This window comes from Equus asinus, chromosome 14 (assembly GCF_041296235.1).
Source record: "Equus asinus isolate D_3611 breed Donkey chromosome 14, EquAss-T2T_v2, whole genome shotgun sequence".
NCBI lineage: Eukaryota > Metazoa > Chordata > Mammalia > Perissodactyla > Equidae > Equus > Equus asinus.
In genome coordinates this window covers 26,522,276-26,544,974 of record NC_091803.1, presented here as the reverse complement: position 1 = coordinate 26,544,974, position 22,699 = coordinate 26,522,276, and the positions used below count along the sequence as shown (strand labels likewise).

General features: G+C 49.4%; 1 protein-coding gene across 2 annotated transcripts in view; it reads right to left on the bottom strand.

The window, feature by feature from the left end:
- GTF3C1 (general transcription factor IIIC subunit 1) overlaps positions 1-22,699 on the bottom strand; it is a 79,451-nt gene that overhangs the window by 33,845 nt on the left and 22,907 nt on the right. For both annotated transcript variants that reach the window (XM_070483960.1, XM_070483961.1), the window contains exons 7-17: positions 16,483-16,650; positions 14,475-14,590; positions 13,050-13,362; positions 12,230-12,447; positions 9,251-9,387; positions 7,939-8,092; positions 4,830-4,933; positions 3,586-3,770; positions 1,965-2,243; positions 1,564-1,709; positions 169-266 (exon numbers count right to left, since the gene is read on the bottom strand). In XM_070483960.1, the coding sequence (XP_070340061.1) occupies positions 169-266; positions 1,564-1,709; positions 1,965-2,243; positions 3,586-3,770; positions 4,830-4,933; positions 7,939-8,092; positions 9,251-9,387; positions 12,230-12,447; positions 13,050-13,362; positions 14,475-14,590; positions 16,483-16,650 (1,918 nt within the window). The remainder of the gene's footprint in view (positions 1-168; positions 267-1,563; positions 1,710-1,964; positions 2,244-3,585; positions 3,771-4,829; positions 4,934-7,938; positions 8,093-9,250; positions 9,388-12,229; positions 12,448-13,049; positions 13,363-14,474; positions 14,591-16,482; positions 16,651-22,699) is intronic.

The following is a 22,699-nucleotide window of genomic DNA, read 5'->3' as shown; positions in this document are numbered from 1 at the left end:
TTTGGCCCTGTGCTTGATCCAGAAGGCTCATAGGTGGCTGCATTAATGAAAATCGAGTCTTTACAACTTGGAAGGCAGAAACCTTCCCTCTTCCCGGTATTCAGAACCCTAACTTCAAGGGGCTTGCTGGGACCCTCGGTCACTCTGCGCCAATTTCAGGGACCTCACCTCTTGTACAGAAGCTGCTGCCGGACGGGCCTGGGGAGAAAGCGGATCAGCGTGTGCTTCCTCAGAGGGTCATTCAGAAACTCCTCAAGGTTGTCTACCTAAGAGGTGATTTTCAGGTTCAGCTCACCCTCAAGGCCAGGGTGAATTGCAAGAATCATGAAAAAGCAGTCACCACCACTTTCTGGGCTGCCGTCTCTTTGAATCCGCCCATCGGCCCCATGGTGACAGGCCCCCTCCTTCCTGCCTCCAAAACCTCCAACATCTCTGCTTTCAGTCTCATCACCCCTCCCTTCCAGCCCATCTGCCACACTGCTGGTGCAATAAACAGGTGCCCTCATATACTGTTGGTGGAAATACAAATTGCTAAAACATTTCTGGGGGACAATATGGGAATATATTTATATTAAAAAGAAAGAAGAAGAACGCTCATCTCCTTCGAAGCCAGTGATTGCACTTCTATCCTTACTCTAAAGGAAAAAGTTTGGAGCTTCCCTCAAACATGTCTCCCAAAAGGTATTCATCAACATGCCATTTATAACACAAGAAACTGGAACTTTATAGAGTACTGGTTAAATAAATTAGGGTATGTGCATAAGAAGAAATACTACGAATTTACTTAATATCAATTTAAAATTTGATGTGGAAAATACAATATATCATTCAGTGAAAGGACAGATAAAAAGAGCAAATAGAGTATAGCCTCAATTCAATTTTAAAAAAGGGAGCTTTCACATACACACACACACGTATGTACACACAAACACAGTATAGGAAAAAAGGACTAGAAGAAAATGTACCAAAACCACTAGCAGTGATATCTCTCTGAGTGATGAAGTTATGGGTAATTTCTACGATAATTTCTGTTTTCTCCTTTTTTCTATATTTACCAAATTTCTAAAAACATATTTTACTGTTATGTAATAGTTGTCTTTTGTATATCTGTCTGCTTATTGACTGTATCTGGAAGAACAAGTCTTTGAAATATTTTCCTTGACCCACCAACCACCCATCCATCCAATCTATTATTTATCTATCTGTTTATCTATCTATTCATCCATCCAGAAGAACAAGTCTTTGAAGTATTTCCCTTGACCCAACAACCAATCAACAATCTATCCATCCATCCATCTACCTAGAAGAACAAGTCTTTGAAGTATTTCCCTTAACTGACCATCCATCCATCCTATCCATCCATTTGCCCTATCTATCCATCCATGCAGCTAGCCAGCCATCCATCCAGCCATCCATCTTATACATCTATACATGTATCCATCCATCCATGCGGGCAACTGGAAGTCTTGAAGTATTTTCCCTTGACCAGGTTCAGTGTAAAGGCTCTCCTCCAGCCTGGAGCTGAGGGACCAGCCCTCGTAACAGCCAGGAAGTTGCCAGTACCTTGTAGCTGACTTGCACAATCTGGACAAAGATGGAGAGGGGCAGGCAGAGGAGAATGTCACTAACGAGAGCCCAGCCGAAGCCAAAGTCCCTGTGGACTGGGATAGGAGGGATGTAGCGCGTCCATGAGGCTTCATCCACGTACACTAGGAGAAAATCAGAGACAGGGTCCAAGTCATGATAGTGATATCATCTCCCAGTAGGTCTTTATTCCCTCTCACCACAAACTAGGGTAATCCTACTTGGTAGGCAGGAAGCCCAGAGGTTCAGGAAGTTTGGATTATGTCTTTATTTTGATCAAGGCAGTGTGGGGATTCAGCCAGTCCAAATGATAAGGACAAGGAATTATTGTGATTCTCCTCTGGATCCCACTGTGGCTTGCCTGCCCTGGGGCATCTTACCTGTCTCCGTGGCAAGCTCCACTTCAGCCTCCCGGCTGGCTCCATCTTGGTTGTCCTTGGGTGGGGCTTCAGAGGAGGTCTCCAAATCACTTCTAGAGGAGGACTGGGCTCCCACCCTGCTCGGCTCCTGCTTTCCCGTTCTTCTTTCACTGCTGAGGCCCAGTTTTTCCACCGTTTTGCTAGCAGGGTGCCCATAGATCAGGTACCATAGAAACCTGTGGACCATCCGCAGGCGAGGCATTTTGGGCAGAAACCCTAGAGAACGCCCAAGTCCAGGGACTGAGGCAAGAAAGGGGAAGGACAGTGCTTGAAAAACCCCAGATTCAATTCATTAAAACACTATTGAGTGCCACTATGTCCCAGGTGCCAAGGAGACAGCAAATGTTCTTACTCTCATGGAATTTACCTTCTAGTGGGAAAGGGCAGACAATAACAAAATACCTAAAATAATACCTCATATGGAAAGAGCTAGTACAGCAAATAAAGAAAGGAAGTGGGGAGGAGGGCTGCAATTTCACACAGAGGCCAGGAAAGGCCTCACTGGGGAGAGGCCTTGAGTGAAGCCCTCGAGTTGGTGAGGGAGCAAGCCATCCAGATACCCGGGGACGTGCATCCTGGGGCAAAGGCAAGGGGCCTGAGATGAGCGTGTGCCTGGTACATCTGAGGAGGGGCCAGGAGGCTGGAGTGATGGGGTGCAGCAAGCAAGGAGGGGAGCACAGGAGACGAACCAGAGTGTAACGGCTAAGGGAGCTCCCCTGAAGGGTCTGAAGGACGACCGTGCAAGGACTCCCAGCTTGATGGGGACTGTGAAAAACATCCCCAAATCTAGGTTCTTTTAAAGTAGCTCATTTCCTTGTTGATATAAATAAAGTGTTCCTTGGCTTTCCCAGTGAGAGAGGACAGGGGAGAGACAAGGGAGACATAGGAACAGGGCAGCAAGGACGGTGCCAGAAGACCCCTCCTCCACCCCAACGTCTCACCCATTTGAGGACCATGCTCACTGCCTTTCGTCTACTCAAGTGCACGTGCCGTTCAGCTGCACATACTCCTGCTTGTGTTTCTCCTTCAGTCTGTACTTTCCAACAGTGAAGCCTTGAGAGTAAAGGCCACATGCGTGACTGGAGCCCTCAGAAAGGGAAGTCACACAGAGGACATCTCCTGCTTGGAAGCCCCAGGGCTGCTGTGTCCTATACCAGGACATTTTCTCCTTGACAGAGGTCCAGGCCCTGGCAAGTGACCTTTGCCCTCCTCCACCAACTGGCACATCTGTGGCCAGGAGAGGACTGATGCGCCTTGAGTGGAAAGCCCTGCCATCTGCACTTGCCTACCCTGCCATCTGCACTTGGGGATGGGGCAGGGCAGCCCTGTTAGAGACCTAACTCTGGGAAAATTCTATGAACACTCAAACTCGTCAATGAAGCCTTGAATCATCCCCCATTTTGCAGATAGGGAAATTGATGCTGGCAGAAGTCACGTGACCAGCCCCGCACGACCCAGCCAATGATTCAGACCCGCTCCTCTGACTGCAGCCCAGTGCTCAAATATAGAACAAGTGACTCAAACATCATCATACAAACAACAGAAGACAACAATGAGACATTCACAAGAAGCTGCTTTTTACCTACAACAGGCTTATAATTTTTAAGCTGGGTTACGCCCATTTTCTTATCAGCTTTTTTCATCCGTCCACTTTCTGGTTTAGAGGAAGCGTCTGACGGAGAGTCCCCTGATCCGCTCGGGCCCTCTTTTCCTTGGCTTTCTTCTTCGGCCTCCCCTTGAGGCGCTGGAGGCTGGGGCACTTTAACCCTGCCAAACACGAGAGCAACACTGTGTTGGGAAACCCAAGGGCTGGGAGCAAGGACAGGGTCTGTCCTCAGGAACCAGATGAAGCCTTTTGGCCCCGGGGTTGCAAACTCAACTGCCCACAGGGGCCAGGAAGATGACGTAACCAAATGACATCTGTCGGGTCACCAGACATTTGGGGATGGTGGGGACTGTGCTGAACTGGAGTGCACTGCCACCGACGGGGCACCTGCTCCCTTGTGAGAAAGAGAGCCCAACAGACTAGGGCTTTGGACACTCTCATAAATGCCAGAAATCATGAATTTGATGTGAAGCTAACCGGAAACTGCTGCAAAGTACGTGGCCAATGCATGGCAGGCCACACAAACCAACATCTGCAAGCCAGATCCAGCCCTCTGCCTGCCCGTGGGCCACCTCTGGTTTAAACCCAGCTAAGAATTTGCTCCCAGCCCTGACTTTTCTATCAGTCCATGAGATGATTTATGAATAAAATTAGAGAAGACCTCAGAAAGGCAACTAGAATCATTTTGAGCTATTATGAGACTGAGTAAGTTTCATACATCACAGGGCCTAGGATCTGGAACAGTCTGAATTCTTTTTTTCTTTTTTGAGGAAGATTAGCCCTGAGATAACTACTGCCAATGCTCCTTCTTTTTGCTGAGGAAGACTGGCCCTGAGCTAACATCCATGCCCATCTTCCTCTATTTTATATGTGGGACACCTACCACAGCATGGCTTTTTGCCAAGCGGTGCCATGTCCGCACCCGGGATCCAAACTGGCAAACATCGGGCCGCCGAGAAGCGGAACGGGCAAACTTAACTGCTGTGCCACCAGGCCAGCACCCTGAATTCTTAATAGAATTAAGAATGTTAGGATTTTTTCCTAAAGAATTCAGAAACTGATCCTTGTACAGAGTAGAGGATGGTAAACCACAACCCAAAACCAGTGAATTCACTGATCTCACACAGTACAAAAAAAGGGCTTTTGTGAAAACTGCTTCAGGAGTAAACATGCAGACCCAGGCACTTCACTGTGGATTCTTATGGGGTGCTGCCACTTGCCTGTTGGCTGTGCTTGAATTGGAGATCCGGAAACGAACCTGCTCGATGGCACTTCTCACGAGAGGGTCATTCTGGTCCATGGATGGGTGCACTACCAGATCCACCTGCAGAGAGAGGTTAGAGTGTCCCAAAGGGCAGGGGAGGAGCTGAGGGAGACTTAGTTTCACAACTCGGTTCCTTGGTGGAACACTGGTTACATCTGTTTTCATTAACATTTCCAAAGGACAGTTATGAAACTAATGTAAAATGTGTTGCTAAATAGTTTGCCATTAGTTACTGGCATGTAAATCTCTCAAGTGCCCGAGTATGAAAGCTCTGCCATCAGCCACGTGCTGCTTTTCAGGTGAGCCACTCTGGCCTGGACACAGAGCAGTGTGCCCTGCAGTCCCCTTGCTGGGCCATCACGGCCCACTGGCCTCTGCAGCTCCCTGTGGGCCATTCCCGATGTCCCACTCCTGCGGAGAATTTCCCACAGTCGCTCGTGAATCCCGAGGGCTTCCATCTGGAAAAGGTAAGAAGCTTTCATTAATCTCCCCTTGCTCCGTGCTGTCGTGGGAAACCTGCCAGGCGTGCCTCTCAACAAATGGGCAGAGGATTTAGAGTTGCTTTTGTTGTTTCATCTTTTCCAAGGTACTGAAGCTGAACAGTTAGGGTGGCTACCATTCCAGGAGAGACATCTAGGATGACAAATGGAAATAACTTGGTGGAGCTGAGCAGAACGGGTGTGAGTGTGACAGCTGTGCAGCAGAAGGCAAGGCACGCTGGCCCTGGGCCCCTGGAGAGCCAGCCTTCTTTTTGGTCCCTGTCATTAGCAGGAGAGAGCAAGGTAAGCTTTTCTAAATGTGTAACTCTGGTCAGCAGGCTTCTCAGTGCCAAAAATGGCCTGAGAAAGGGTTGGTCCCAGGAACAGGCAGCAAGCAATGCCTAGATAGGGGCTCCAGAAGGCCTCACTTGGCTCAGTCTCTTCTGTTCCTCATTTGTCAAATGGGGAGCCCTCTTCCCTCCCTGCCAACTTTTTTGTGGCTTTGTGAGGCTCAAATGAGATCCAGTTAGGAACACCTCAGAGAACTTAAAAGCATGATGCAAAGACAAAGCATTCCTGTTTCCTCACTTTCTACAGCCAAACAGCCCAGCCAACTTCCCAAAGGCCCGAGGGACGGGGCCAGACGCAGGCGCAGAGGCAAGGGCTGATGCCAGACATGGCAGCTCTAGCCACAGTGGCTGCAGCAGATCAGAAGGCTGCCTGTTGGCAGCATGTGCCCCGGGAGCCAGGGACAATGCTGCCGAGAAACTTCAGCTTGTTCTGGAGGCAGACGTACCATACTGCAGCCCTCGCCAGCCAGGAAAACAGGCTATCGTTTAGTGGTGCTGCTATGGTGGTCCCTGTGGCACAAGGCCCCCAGGCCTGGGCACTTTCATTTCTGAGGCCGTGTAATGCTCAGTGTTTACCTGCGGCACTCGCTCCCACCTCCACCCCTTGCCTGCTCCCTCGGGTACAGGGTGGTGGACACGGGGCCAAACAGGAGCCGGGGACACAGCAGAGACCTATGCCAGACTGCCCCTCTCCACTCCTAGACTAGCGGAGATTTTCTTGTCCTCAATGACTGCCCTGAGGAGGCTGCACGCCAGAAAGACCAGCTCTGTGAAGATCAATAGAAACCAGAGGTGTTGCTGCTGATGGGTGGAGGTTTTGTCCTTCAGTGAGAGAGGTCAGCACAAGCACCTCATGCCACTGCTCACGTGGACAGGAGAGGGGCAAGGTCAAGGGCACTCACAGCACATGTGAAAACTGAAGAGACTGGGAGCCAGCCCAGTGGTGCAGCAGTTAAGTTCGCACGTTCTGCTTCTCGGTGGCCCAGGGTTCGCTGGTTTGGATCCCAGGTGTGGACATGGCACCGCTTGGCAAAAGCCATGCTGTGGCAGGCGTCCCATGTATAAAGTAGAGGAAGATGGGCATGGATGTTAGCTCAGGGCCAGTCTTCCTCGCAAAAAGAGGAGGATTGGCAGTAGTTATCGCAGGGCTAATCTTCCTCAAAAAAAAAAAAAAAAAAAACCTGAAGAGAGCTGCCAACTCAAAATAGTAGAAATTGTTTCTTTTTTGGTGAGGAAGAGTGGCCTGAGCTAACACCCATGCCAATCTTCCTCTCTTTTGTATATGGGACACCACCACAGCATGGCTGCTAAGTGGTATAGGCCCATGCCACGGATCCGAACCTGTGAACTTGGACCACCAAAACAGAGCACATTGAACTTAACCACTATGCCACCAGGCTGGCCCCGAAATGGTTTCTTCTCATTTTTTGTACTGCTCTGTGTTTTTCAAATTTTAAATGTCTCAAAAAATAAGATAAAAGTAAAAAAACCAAAAATGATCTTGACAGCTTACTAAGAAAACAAAACATCAAAGCAGAGCTTTCTTAAGGTAGAGATTTAAAATAGAGTCAGAAAAAAAAGGTCAGGGAACAAGTGACTGTCCCCTCAGCACCGTTCCCTTTGGTCCCGGTGCTGGTCGGGCTCTCTCAAATCATTCCAACCCTGAAAAATTTATGCCTTAGAAAATGTGCAAAGCTGCTGAGCTACAATTGCTATGGGAATAGGCCCAAACTTTAAATCTTACAGAAACGGATAAATTGAGACAGAAGAGATGTACTGTTCCCCATCAGATAACCCAGCAGTGTACCCTGCTTGAGTCGCTGCCATCATTCCCTCTTGGACATGCTTCCTCAGCTCTCCATGGAAAACATTCTTGCTGCTTCATCTACAATTTCTACCTTGTACACGTCGCTTGACTTCTCCCAACGCTACTTTACTGCTGAACTTCAGCATGCCTCCACTTTCCCTCCTCTCTTTTCAAGGCTGGCTGCAGTGCTGGACACCTGCCTTGAGCTCACCTGCTGCTCTAAGATCCAAGCAAGTTACTCCTCTTTTCTGTTTCCAGCTTCTACAGAAAGTTGGGATGATCTCTGGTCCCCAAATTAAGAAGCATAATGGGAAATTGCGAGTTCTTGGCAACAAAGGAACAACCGAAATACAACAAGGACAAGGGAAGCTAGACAACAAAACTTCCAGCGGCATGCGGCTTTGTGGTGTCACGAAAGCCAAGGGTTACCTTCTTTTTGATGCCATCTTGAATAACTGTAGTCCGATACAGTCTCAAAAGACCTTCCTCCGACAGGTTCCGCACCAAGCGGACAATGGACTTCTTACAGCACTTGGTGGACACGCCTTCTTGCTTCTCCTGATCCATGATCATTTTCTGAATCCTGGGGAATCACAAAATAAGCAGTTAATATTCCCAAATCTCCAGAGAAGGTCTTTCTCAACCTAGGCAACTGAGATGTGCCTAATGGTATCCAGTAGAAAGTAGGGAAGAATTAAAGTGGGTTTCACCACTGAAAGCCTGACTTCTTGGGATATTAAAGATCATCTCTCTTTACGATAAATGAGTTAGCTAAAGACAAGTCACCCATTCACAGCAGCTTCATGTTCTGAGCCTTTCACCATGAACTAAAGAGATTACAAGATTTGTGACAATAATGGCAGGGAAAGTGAGCGCCATGATGGCAATCTGTCTTCACGAAGTCCCCATGCTAATTTTAATTTAACATCTAGCTAAAGAATGTTCCAGTTCACTACTGTCGACACCTACAGATCTGAAGCTCTTTTTGATTCTTCTCTTGATACATCTTACTCTCCAGATCATACTGAGTCCCTGTGGTGATGTTTCTAGATCACCAATCATGGAATGGCAGGGCCAGAAGAGACATTAGGAACACCTGGCCAAATCCCTCACTGCCCAGAGAAGATCTAGGCAGCAGTATCTGCAGATGGTCTCCCATCCCCTAGTTAAGAGAACTCACATCCCTGACTCCAGGGTGTAAGCTCCTTCTAATTGAATGGCTTTTACACTGGGTGTCTAAGACGCCCTAAAGATGCAGCCGAGGAAGTGGTGGTAACAGTGGGTTAGAAGGACCAAACCAGAGTTCAAGGCCCGTGCTCCACCCCAAACACAGGAGTTCTACTTGTGTCTCTTGTGTTTTGGTTTGCATATAAGATACTGTTTGAACAAAAAGCTCCATAAAGAACTAAAAACAAAGCTTATCAGCTGATACTATTATCTACCTAAGTTTCTTCTCACCCCTTCTTTAGCACCAAGTTTCCAAAGAAGGAGAGAGGCAAATGCACTTTCCCATGACTTTCATTTCTTGCTCATTTTCTCCCTGTCTAATGAATTGATATTCCTCAATGTCTACACTTGCCAAATCACATGAATCACAATCCTTTCTACCACAAATGGACACTATGGGAATCTATACAGCAGAAGAGAGATTCAAATGCAACTTGGGCACTTCTGCCGCTTGGGATGACGAACCGGCATGAGATTTATTGTTAGTTCAAGACAGAGACAGACCCCTCCTTACGTGAATAAGCTCTCGATTAAGCGGAGGTTGGTGACAGCTTCTATGATCAGATTCCTGCGTTTCAGCAGTCGGTAAGTTTCATGGGGTTTGTCTTGGCCTGGGCCATGCTTCCCAGTCTTCTGGGAACTGCCACTCTCCTAGAATAGGGACAAGAGCACAAGAACACAATGGGTTCAGCAAGGCTAGGGGCCAGACACCATTCCTGCAGGTGCACTTTCCCTCTTTATGGCATTTCTGCACCCATGTTTCAAGAAGGAAAGTCAAGAGGACTGTTTCCGCTACTGGATTCCACCACCTCACAATTTCAGTGCTTTGAAACAGCAAAGACATCGGCCAGCAGAGGATCCTAGAACTTTATGAAGATCAGCTGGTTTCAGAACAGAAATTACAGGCATCTACTACAGCACTTCCTGAAGAAGCAGAAAGCACTCACTGAGCTTTCTCTTGGTTCTTCCACAATGGGAGGGAAGAAACCGACATAGTGAGAGCCAACTCCATGCCATTCACTCTATTAGGCTTTTTTCATCAAAATCTCTCAACCATCATTACGATAGTTCCGGTTTTACAGCAGAGGAAACCGGGCTCTTGCAGGTGAGGAAGAAGAGGCTAAGTAGCCATCCGGGTCACAGAGTGTGACTGTGTGCCAGCACGGGCTGCTGCCTCACAGGTTTCTGACTCCAAACTGAGGAAGCCCCTGGAAGGTTTTCTGGGAATGTAAGACAGCAGCAGAGGCAGGCTTGTGAGTGCAGAAGAGGTTGTCTCTAAGTAAATGAGGATGAGTGGTGAGAGAGACAACCAGAAGGGAAGAGAGCTCCGTGCTCTCTCTCTTACTCCCACCAAAATGCCCACTTCTCTCTTCATGGCTCCTTCCCATCTTCCAGGAGCTTAAAATGAACTTATCCATCTGCTCTCAGATCAGGTATGTTAAAGCCCAAATGTGCACCCCGAAGGGAAAGGAAACCCTAACTTTAACCTATTCCTTGTAAATCGCTTGGCACAAATCAGCGCCATGCAGCAGTCTGGGGCCTGCTTTGCTGGACGCCCTTCTCACTTTGGGCTGCACTGTCAGGAGAAGGAGGTGACTTGGTGCCAGTGTCGGAACAGCCAGACTCCAGATCACCTCCCTGCTGACGGATGGGGCTCCAGGGAGGCACAATTCTTTCCTGAAGGGGGAAGGGTTTGAGGGGTGAAAGATGCAAAGATTTGAGAAGGGGCCCCAAAGTGGGAGAAAGACCTTTGTTTTCTCTTGCATTTCAAAGCACACATTTTGGAGGAGATCCATGTGAGTAAATGTGGCCACTTTCCATGGGGCTGTTGGAAAGCAAAGTGCAAATGTGCTGTGCCAAAGAACCTCCAGGCAGTAGTTCATGCCACTCTTCTCAGCAAGTATTTGAAAAGAAGGGCCAGCTTCTGCCATTACTTTTGGAAGAGGTTTCCAAGAGGAAAAGAGCTGACCTAGGAAGCAACTGGAGGGAGCGGACTGCTGGAGCTATGCGGACCTGAAGAGAAGGTGCAAAGCGGGTGGTGGGCCAGAAAGGCAAGTCAAACCCTTGGGAACCTGCTGGGACCCACCTGCCGGCAGGCCCAGGTTCTTCAGTTAGAGACAATACCAATCATGACTTGATATGGTACAAGTTACAGCATCCAAAGAATAGAAAAGGGCTAAAAGGTTCTAGAAAAATCCACAGCAAACCTTCCCCACCCCATGCCCCACCACTTCTGCTGCAGGGATAGTACCAAAGCACAGGCCTCCACACCAGAAAGGGAGAAGCAAGGCAGGGTGGGACCTCCACACACGTGGGTTCTAATCCTGGATTTGTCGTTAACTGAGCAGGCAAGTCACTCAAGTGCTAGGGGCTGCACTTTCCTCCACCCAGACCAGAGCTCACGTTTATCTTGTAGGGCTGTTATGAAGCCTGAATAAACCAGCAGTGACAGCATCAAAAGCCACTCCTGATCACAAGCCTACCCTGTGCTGGGTGCCTTGTCCTCTGAGTGTTTCTGAAGTGCAGGAGGCGCCCCCGGCAGTATCAGAGGCACTTTCAGGAGACAAAGGAGAGCATTCGGTGAACTGAATCACAGAATGAGAAAGGTGCTCCTGTGAATTCCTCTAATTACATTGATGAAAGAGTGCTGCTTTGATTCTACTGTGTATGTAACCCTGTGACACACAACAGAATCTGGACAGAATGTCTTATTGTATCTATTTTATGATTACCTTCTTTTTATGGCAAATGATATTGGCCTTTCATTTAAAGCATGGTTCCTCAATCTTGGCACTGTTGACATTTTGGGTTGGATAATTCTCTGTTGTGGGTTGTTCTGCCCATTTTTAGGAAGTTTAACAGCATTCCTGGCCTCTACCTACTAGATGACAGTTGCACCCTCTCCCCCACAGTTATGACAACCAAAAATGTCTCCAGCATGGACCTGCACACCACTCATCAAGCCATTCTGTGGTGGCATCCCACATACAAAGTGGAGGAAGATTAGTGCAGACATTAGCTCAGCAACAATCTTCCTCAAACAAAAAGAGGAGGATTGGCAACAGATGTTAGCTCAGGGCAATCTTCCTCAGCAAAAAAAAAAATAAAATAAAGTCTCCAGACACTGCTAAAGGTTCCCTGGGGGGCAAAACTGGCCTAGAGTGAGAATCACTAATCAAAACTAGCCATACAAATGTTCACTCCAAAGTAAGTTTCCATAAAAAGAGTAAGTTGTTGGAAACTACAACACTGTATAATAATGGTGTAGGTGATTTCTGGTAGGGCGTGATTCCTGTGTGAAAGCGGTAGACAAACGAGCACTGTATTACTTCCCATGAGCACACAGCCCACTGCTTGGTACAGAGTGAGCACTCAGCGTGTGTCGCTTTGACTATCATTGATTTTGTTGTTGCTGTGATTCTTAAGCACAGAACTGATAAGGCTGACGTCCACTCGCCACAGGCTCCTTCTTATTCCCACTCTGAGCACTCACCTTTGGGTTTTCAAGCCTGACCTCTTCGATTACAGCTATGTCGCCACTGTTACTCTTCATGCAGTGGGAGCCATAGCTCACGCTGGGGTCTGTGGAGCTGCTGGCCTCCGGGAGGCTGTTCCTGCCGCCAGAGCTCCGGCAGGCTTTCTCCTCGGCGGCTGCTGGGGAGGAGGCCGGCTGCTTCTTCAGTGGGTGCAGGTTTACGACTTTCCACCCACCTACAGTGGACAGCAGCAGAATGAATGAACCGTGGCCATGTCAAGGGGGAAAGCAACAGGGGCATTTATGCTCAGCAACCAAATCAGACCCATGCTGGCTGAAGGATTCCATCTGGTCATTTTAAAGACTAGGGTGGTAGGTCAAGCAAGCAGCATGGTACCCCCTCTTAGCTGGATTCCAGATTTGCAAATCTGTCTTTGGTACCACCCTTCAAGCGTTTTTAAAAAGTCTCCTACAACTAAACTAAAACCTTGCAGAGTTCTTAAATAGATTGTTGGAGGGCAGCAACTAGAAGAAGTTTATGGAATTCCATCCCTTTAATAGTAAAAACACAATAAAACAAACAAAACATTTGCCAAGAACTGACTTGCAAGCAGCCAGGAGCCAGACTACATGACTGTCTCCTCAAACTTATGATCACGTGATGCTAGTGACACCAACAGGTCCCAAATTAGGACACACCAAAGAGATCCTGAGCTGCCTGCTGAACTGAACGGGCACTTTCTGAAGATCCCGGGCAAGGTGGCATCGGCAGCAGCTTAGATTGAGCATGCGCGCCCCCTGCCCGCTCTCCCCAACCCTGCCCCGAGAGCACCCTTACCCTTGGCTGGGGTGGAGTGACGAGGTTGAGTCCCAGGACAGAGGCTCAAGGATTTCATGTCCCCCTGTGGTCCTCTGCCTCTCCTCTTGCTGCTGCGGCTGCTGCCCTCCTCCTCACTGTCTGACTCGGACAGGAAAGTGTCCTCCCCTTCGGGCAGGAGGGACTCCTCTTGCACGGAGGCCAAGCTCACAGTGGTCAAGAGCTCGCTCCGGGCTTTCTCCCTTTCATACTGCCGACTTAGATCGCTCTCTTCTGCAAACACGCAGGAGATGTACTTGGTGGTCCGCTGCCGCCCTTCATCTTCCATGAACCCCTAGAGGGATAAGATACGTTTAATCACACTCAAAAGAGGGCGCTAAAACACACAGGCATTCAGGTGCGCTGTGGGTCTGCAGAGTCTACCTCCTTATCATTCCTGCGTTTGCCTGTGTCTCGTCCCTCCACTGCCTGGGCCCCATGTCAGGCCCCATCCATGTTCTCTCACGGGTCTTCCTGTCTCGTCGCCCCCTCAGGTCCTGCTTTCACAGGCTTGTAGGAGGTGGTTTTCTAAATTGCAATCCTGACTGCGTGTCTGCTCGACAAGACCGTGAGCTCCTCTAGGGCAGGGCCCTCACTTGGTCTTCCCCATGTCCCCAGTGCCTAGCACAGGACTATGCCCAGAAGAAGCGGTCAGTAAGCACTGAGCGTTTGCTATGCAGAGTTCGATGGTTCATAAATGTTGTCACAGACTGGTGAGTCCGGGCCTGGAGGTCACCAGCTCCATTCAGGCCCTGCCATGGGAACTGATGACAAGGTCATCACCAGTCCATGCCCACTCTCTCTTCTAGGACATCGGAAAGGGGCTCTTCGAGGGCCTTAATGGCCGAAAGAGTAACATTTTCTATACAACAACCACTTGCCAAGGACAGTGCTAAGGGCTCTGCAATCATTAGCCCAACTATAATACTGTCTTCTAGCAAAATGGCCAAATAGCTGACAAGAAGAGAATGACGCCTAAAGGGCTGAGACAGCAGGTCTGAGTGCCAGATATGCATACTTAGCTGACTCGATGTCCCCAGGAGCCAGGCAAGTACACAATGAGAGGGAGGGCCAAGTGGGGACCGTGGAGCCCTGGAGAGCTCCCACTTCATCTCAGGGGTGGTGGGATTTTAGCCAGCTTCAGCTGACTGTCCCCACATGGCAGAGTGCTCCCCACACTGCCACATCTCCTGCTGACTTTTCAATACGACAACTTGTTCAATTTGTAAAAAGTGAAAACCAACAAAAACCACAGTGAGGGGAGACCTGCCATGCCCATGGGCTGCTCTCAGGCCCTGGGCAGCCGTCTGCCTCCCTGACAGCGATGGGAGTCTATCTGAGACATTCCTCCATAATCACACTGCGTGCACGTCCAAAGACAATTGTGCAGATGACTCACGATGTTACCTTGACAACTTTGAATCTTTGAAGAAGGCGACACAGCATTCTTGCTTCCAGTTTCCCCACATTCATGGCCACTCGGATTTCAGCTTGAGAAATTCCTTTGGTGCCTCTGCGCTCGACTGTGTGAAACAACGTACTTGAACCCCAACCTCTGCAAAGGAGCTGCTCTGCACAGGTCAAGTCAATCCCCACCCATCTTTCTCAGGCACAGACATTTCAATGCAGTGAGACCAACAGAATAAAATATGTGCCTCCTCTCTCCCTTCCCTCCCAAGAATCTCTGAACATTGCTACTGGTAGCTAATTTTTAAGTACTCACTATCTGACTCCTTCAAGTTAAAACAATAAATGTCAAGTGATCAATTGCTGATCTACTAACACCGTTTTTACTCAGCAGTGGGAAGTTAGCTTTTTCACAAGAAAGGACTTTTTCAGATAAATGAAACTGGCTCTTTTAAAAAGCATCAATATAATTTTAAATTAAGAACTTTTTCGGGACTGGCCTGGTGGCGCAGTGGTTAAGTGTGCACGTTCTGCTTCAGTGGCCCAGGGTTCACCAGTTCAGATCCTGGGTGCGAACATGGCACTGCTTGGCATGCCATGCTGTGGTAGGCATCCCACATATAAAGTAGAGGAAGATGGGCACGGATGTTAGCTCAGGGCCAGTCTTCCTCAGCAAAAAGAGGAGGACTGGCAGCAGTTAGCTCAGGGCTAATCTTCCTCAAAAAAAAAAAAAGAACTTTTTCATCTTCCTTTCTCGGTGGACTCAAGGGCATTATGGACACTGACTATTGCACTGTCCTGTAACAGCTGTCAGCCAGCAGGGGCTCTGGCAGGAAATAATGCTGTTTGGCCCTGTATTCAACGACCGGTGGACAACTGGACTCCATTACCTGTTCTCTCTAGTTTGGGGGCTCCTGCCCCGCTATTAGTCTATCTGCCTCTAAGGAGCCCTGTTAAAGTTCTTTGACCACTCTGGGACTGGGACTCCGGGAAGAAGGCGGGTCGGGTAGGGGTGGAGGTTGCAGGGAGTCCCTCCAGGAAAGTACAAGAAATACAGGGTAGACTGTGTGGCAAGCTTTGTGGCAAAACCCTTTGACGGTTCAGAAATATTTTCCTCTTTCTTTCCTGATGCAGCACACACTTGAGGCTGCCAGGTAAAACCGATGTAGATAAAGGAGGTTTTGCTGCATTGGACATGTAGAAAAAGAAACAGCCGAACGAAAGGAGGTGACTAGGATGTGTTCTCATATTGAACTAGTAACATGCTAAAAGTGAGGATGAAAGGGTTAAGGGCAACTTCTCAGAACTGAGTTCTGAGGAGCCCATTCTGAGAGATATTCAGTTGTTAAGAACTGCCACACAGCCCTCCAAAAAGGCTGGGCCGATCCACCAGCATGGCTTCGCACCTGTTGGCTTGATCAGATCTCCTGCAGCCACCTCACCTTCTACTCTGTCTTCCTTCCCACAGGGACCTGCGGCCACACCATCTACAGCACCGGGTCACGCATGTCTTACTTAGATCTTAGGGGAACTAGGGGAGTGGTGAGGAAGGGAGAGAGACAGTTTTTCCCCTCTTCATCACTAGAATTCCCAGCCTGCAGTGACTCCAGACCAATTTTAGAAGATAGGAGGGGACTCTCAAATCTTTGAGTAATAATATTAATAGCTAATTTTTGTGAGTGCTTTCTATGTACCAGGCACTACCCCAGATATTTTAACCCTATTCCTCAATTAGCCCTCATTACAGGCAAGGGTGGTTACCATTTCCATCTTGCAGATAAGGGAAGTGAGGCTCAGAGACCTTGCTAAAGTCACACAGCCAGCAGCCAAGGGGCAGGGCTGGGATTCCAACTCACATCTGACCTGAGCCTAACCCCTCATGGGAAGCTCAGTGCTTCCTGCTGCGCTACATTCTCAACAGCTGAGACTCTTCCAACATGTGGGCAAAACACTCCTTGGCTCAAATGCTCAGGAACCAGAGGCAAGTGGGCATGAGAACGGGACTTACTGAGTTCATAGGTCTGTGTGAGCATATCCCGCTCGTACACAACGTCCACTGGAGGCACTGTCTTGGAGATGACCTCCTCGTCCTCATCATCGTCCTGGTCGTGGTCGTCCTCAACCTTCCGTCTGAACTCCTTCAGCAGCTTGAGGCAGCGCACCATGACATCGGTCCCTAGGGCACAAGCATACGCTCTCCAGCAGTGAGTAAAGCAGTGTTGTGTGGGAGAGGGTGAGGGTCCTGAAATGACACGGCCGACTGCAGCAGAGACAGAGACATGGAGAAAGACCACACACAGGGTCGAGTTTGGGATGTTTAAAACTGCACATCTTGGGGCACAAGACCTGAAAACTTACTCCAAAAACTGCTTTTTGTTTTTAATATAATGAGTGAACAAAGAAATGCAAATGAAGGAATAATAAGGTGTCCTGTTAGTCTTATTAAATAAACAGCAGCCTTCCACTTGAGCCAAGCTCTAGGACAACAGGAAGTGTGCCTGTCTTTTCACAGCGTCACCCCCAGCACCCAGAACAGTGCCAGCACACAGTAGGCACGTAAGCAGTATTGCCAAGAGAATGAAAAACATCTTTGTCCTTTTAAGTGAGTCCTGATACTCAGTGCCAATAAGGTGGCAGCAGTGTGCAGAAGTCCAACAACCCTCCCAGAGCCTTTCAGGAGGCCTCTAACCTACTGATTCCATCTGTCGGAATGTATTCCAAGAAAACAGCTCAAAAAGAGGCTAAAGCTGCCAGTCTAACAGGTCCACACAGCACTCCTGACGGCACTAGCTTTTGTGAATAATATAAAACGACGACGACAGGAATGAAGTGGTGGTACAGCAACAAGCCACCACACTCTGGACTAGCACCTCCTTCAGACAATCACATGCGCCGACGCTCAACCTATGAAAGCGCGGTGTGGGAAAAAGGACAAGCTGGGCCTACGGCTGGAACCAGAGAAAGGCACAAGAAAGAGCAACACCTCGCCAAGTCATGTGCTAACTCATTTGATCCTGATGACCCTGGGAGGCATTTTACAGATGAAGAAACAGAGATACAGAGGGGTTCAATAATGTGCTCAGGCTCCCAAGAGCTCGTGAGTGACCGGCAGAGCTCCTCAAGCAGGGTCACAGTCTCCAACATGGAAGATACAATTCTGCAATAAGAAGTCCTATCACATATGACAGTGTGGAGCAGGATGTCCACGCCCTACTCCCTAAAACCTACAAATATGTTACCTTCCATGGCAAAAGGGACTTGTGGGGGTGATTAAGTTAACACTTTTTGTGGTGGTGATGGTGAAGGATTTTGAGATTATCTGGATTATCTGGGTGGGCCCAATGTAATAACAGAGTTCTTCTAAGAGGGAGGGAGGGAGGCAGGAGGATCAGAGCGAGCCACTGGAAGATGCTACTCCCTGCTGTGAAGACAGAGGAAGGGACCATGAGCCAAGGAGTGGCTTCTAGAAACTGGAAAAGACTAGGGAATGGATTCTCTCCTAGAGCCTCCAGAAGGAACACAGCCTGGCCAACAGCTGATTTCAGCCCAGTGAGACCCACTTCAGACTTCTGACCCCAAAATTGTAAAATAATAAATTCGTGTTGTTTTAAATCACTAAGTTTGTAGTAGTTGTTAGAGCAGGGATACAGACAGTTTCCCCCCAGCTCTTATCAGTACATGGATGTCAGAACGCTAGGTACCACTGCAGAGAGGGGTGGCAGTAAAGCTGGTCTCTGCAACCCAGCATCGCCTGTGCAGGAGCTGTGGCCACGGAGGGGTGAGAAATGCCCACACCAGAGCACCACAGACCGATGTCTGAGCAAGGTCAGGCCCAGATTCTCGTGGGGACGCAGCATGTGGCTTGCAGGTGAAGTTCACAAACAATAAAGCATCTTGGGGCCCTGAACTCTGATATCAGAGACTTACCCTCAGAGTTAAGGTCTGGTCAAGGCTGACCCACCAGAGCCCTCTGGGAGGGCAGGCATAGGGTAACAATCAGCAGAAACGCAGGCAGCCTCGGCAGTTCTCGGGCACCACTCTGGTACTGAATCCCCTCCACTCCCCACAGAGACAGAAAATCCCCCAGTTCACGACCTCCAACAGAAGAAACAGGAGCCCGAGTCACAGTGCAGGCCTCCTCAGCCTTTGCTCCCACTGCACCTGCTGGGTCCCAGCATCTGCTGCTGCCCTGCAGCTTCGCCCTTTGCTCCCCTCCCAGGATGGGGGCCTGAAGCAACCAGGAGGGGAGACGTGGGGACAAAGGGACTCTTGGGCCCATCTGTAGGCAGGAGAACTATTTCAAGGCTCGAGTGACCAGGACTGGGTTCTCTGTTGGGATTTCCTTCTAGTGGCCATGGCCGGAGGCACCTGGTGCCCAGCACACCAGCACATGGCAGAACACTGACCACGAAGCCTGTTCTCCACTGGGTCCTCCTCTCTGTCCTCTACTTGAGCCCCTCGACCCCCTCGACTCCCATCTCATCCCTAAGATGGTGCTCACAGAGTAACCCACTGCTCCTAATAACAAAAGTGCTGCCATTCCCCAAACCCAGGCATGTCCTGGCCTGATCTAAGCTCTCCACGTGTGTCATGCGAGCTAGTCCTCACCACAGCCTTCGGAGGTGGGTGCTACCACCCGTTTCATATTTGAGAACATGAGCGGCTAAGGAATTTGCCCAAACCTCCACCCCTTAGCAAGTGAGGAGCTGGAATTACTGGGCAGTCTGGCTTCAGAGCCCAGGCCCTAAATCTTTGATGACATATGGCCCCTAACTGAAAGATGTCATGTGATCGAGAACAGTGGGTGACATGGAGCCAGGGATGCTGGCTTTGCATAACCAGTGGCACAATGCAGCACTTAGGGGAGGCGGACCCACACACCCTCAGCAATAGCCTGACATTATCTCTTCCATTCCTTTTTAACTTCCTTAAGAGGCTACTTAGCCAAGAAAAGATACACAGACAGCCCTCAAAATAGGCATAAGTGGAAAAGGAGAAACGTTACTAGTACACTCCTGGACTCAAAGGGCAACCAAGGAGAGACCCTCTCAGCCTTGGCAGCGTCTGCTCCTCACACCACGGAGATGACTGTTCTCACCTCTGCAGTACTTGATGCCTACCCCCGGCCCCCCGTCAGAGCCTTCTCCAAATGGCACACCTGCCTCCTCTGCTGACAGCCAGACATCCAGAGGGAGTGTGGGCACAAACGGGCTCTGGGATCAGGGAGACATGGGTTAGTGTGAGCTCCACAACTTCCTATTTCTGTGACTTTGGGGAAATGACAGTGTAGCTCTGTTTTCCACTCAGTAAAATGAGATGACAATGTTCTCTACCTCAGAGGTCGGTGTTCAGATGACCCAAGGCAATGTCTGAACAGAGGCTGGCACAGAGCAATCACTCAGCACTAACACCCAGCACTTGTTGTGGGCCAGGCATTGTGCCATGGGCGTTACAAGAATAAACCCATCAAATCTCACAATCCAAGGCTGGCAGGCCCCTGTAGGCCCCATTGCACAGACGCAGAGGCTGAGGCGCAGAGACGTTAAGCAACTTGCTCAAAGTAACAGAGCTATGAAGTGGCAGAGCTAGGACTTGAGCCCAGGCTGTCTGAAGCTCTCAACCAGTACAGCAGTTATTCTCAATAGTACTGCCAGCACCTAGCATGGTGTAGAGGCCTGACAGACTTCAGTTGAATTAAAGATGGTTGGTCCCTCTTGCCAGGCAGGAAAGCCCACACACAGCCTAAGGTCATGGCAGCCCGGCTCCTGGAGATGTGTGAGAACTCACCCCTGCCCCGGCTCTGAGCAGGGGGTCAGGAAGACTCCTGGACAGGCAGGTTGTTGGCCGGGGTAGCCTGGGGATGATGCATGAGGACTGAGCTGCTCCCTGTGATCACACTGGGCACTGCGAGCCCCAGGACTGACAAGGAGCGCGCGGCCCAGGGGAGGTGAGTTTCTAGCACATCTTGAGCGAGCAGAGAATGGTCTCAAGCATCCGAGGCTGGGCCTGGAGTGAGGCTTTTGTGCTTCAGAAGGCCCAGTACGACTAGTCAGATGGCTGCCGCTGGGGTTTCGGGCCATGGGGTCTGCAGCTCGGCCAGTCCCACAGAGCATAGCTGATTTCTCTGTGAAGCCCAACTGCACTGACTTTCTTCTGTCTCCATCAGACAAGGAAACTGATCCTTTACTCAAACTCTGTCTGTGTCTGGTCTTCTCAAATACCAACCATGGAAACATTTCCCTTTCCCCACGTCATACCATACGCATCTTCACCTTGGAAAACGTTGTGTTAGAAACGCAGTGTGCACAGTGGTTAAGAATCTGGACTCTCCCACCACAGCCGGTGTGGGAACCTGGGCAAGCTGGTTGGCCTCCCTCAGTCTCAACTGTCTTGTCTGTAAACTAAGGCTAATGACAATGTCTAGCCTCCTGGGGTTGTGGGGAGAATTTTAAGAGATAAGGCAGGTAAAGGATGGAACACGCTGTAGCCTACGTTTCATCATCCCAAGAGTTTCCTTTCCCATAGTTCTAGAGTTTTACCAGACTTAGAATTTCAATTTTTATTATTAAAATCCCTTCAGCTCATACCTGCCTCTTTAAAGGAGCCTGTTTCAGACCGCGAGTCAGCTAAAGCCAACGCAGAAGGGGCCAGAGGGAGCCCTGCACACATGCATGCAGTTGAGCACTGCCTATCACTCCATCCGAGCTGCCTCCTCAGTCACCCAGACCCCTGGGGGAATAACGGGCCTGTTATGGCAACCACTGACCCGGGGTGCAGGGCTTTCTTTCCAGGGACAAAACGCAGGAGACATAGACCAGCCAGATCACTGCACAGGCTCTCAAGCGCATGGAATTTTAGGCATTTTAAAGATAAGGCCGTGCTAACGTCAGCAGTTCAACACAAAGGAACCATGCAGTTCTCCTGTGTCAAATATCCAGGATGGGCTCCACCTTACTATGAAGAAAAAATGGCTTAATTTAGACATTCTGAAGACCCAGAAAAGAAGGGAAGGAATGAATCCTTACTGAGCATCTAGGATGAGCCAGGCACTGTGTTCGGGATTTTCAGATGCTATTTTACATAATCGTTGCATGGATTCTGCAAATTATTATTGCCATTTTAAGAAAAAGGAAGCTGAGCCTCAGAAGGGTCGAGTGATCTAACCAATGTCTTGGACCTAGCAAGTGGCCTTTCCTCCATACTAGGCCACCTGGCCAGGCCAGAGTTTCAAATTTCTTTCAGAAAGAGCACTGTTCACCGTAAAGGAAAACCCAGAGTGGCTGTGAAGTGGAACCAACAGCCTGTGTTTCTCACACTCCCAGTGAAAAATCTCATCTGGCCTCATCAACTGGCCTCCTAGCAGAACAGTACTCTCAACTGTGAGCAACCTAAGAACAAAAGTAAGATGGGAATAAATGAGCACCAGGACAGACTTCCTCTTGAAGAGTCACAAACGCAGGAAAAGTCCTACTGGTGAGCCAGGCAGACATTACACAAATTCAGAATGTTACTCTCCTCACCCCCACCAACACACACACACACACACACACACACACACACACACATACACACACAGAGGAGCTGGGCTGGTCACTGCTAGGGAGTCATTCAGATAGTCTGGGACTCTTAAATGATAAGCTGGCCAACGGGACAATCTGAGGAGATGACTGCCTTGGTCCCTGCAGGGAGGCCTGCACAGAGGCCGGAAGCACAGGATTCAGGGCAGTACCCAGAACGATGGAAGGTACTGCAGCCCACACCCCAGGGGGATGGAGTGAGTTTGTCTGCTATGAACCCACCTCTGCCACTTACCAGCTGTATAACCATGGCTAGGTGACGTGACCTCTCTGTGCCTTAGGTTGCCCCACTGTAAAACGGGGACTAGAACAGTATCTTCCTCATAGTGAGCTCAGGACAGTGCCTGGCATACAAGTAGTGCTCAGTAAGTAGTGTTCGCCACCGCCTGTATCATCACTATTATCATTACCACAGCCTTGGAAAAACACAGCTCTTGAGGATCAAGCGTCATACCTAGTCACCCCTGATGAACATGTTGGGAGATTGCTTGGGGCCTTCAATTCAGTTTCGCATTCATTTTGTGTTGGGTCCAGAACACACAAAGATGACTAGGACAAGGCTCCTGCCCCTGCAAAGGGTTGTGTCTGAGAGAGGCCAGGGAGTACAGGACAGTGTGCTTAGGCTTCACACGAGCCTGGGTTTGAGCT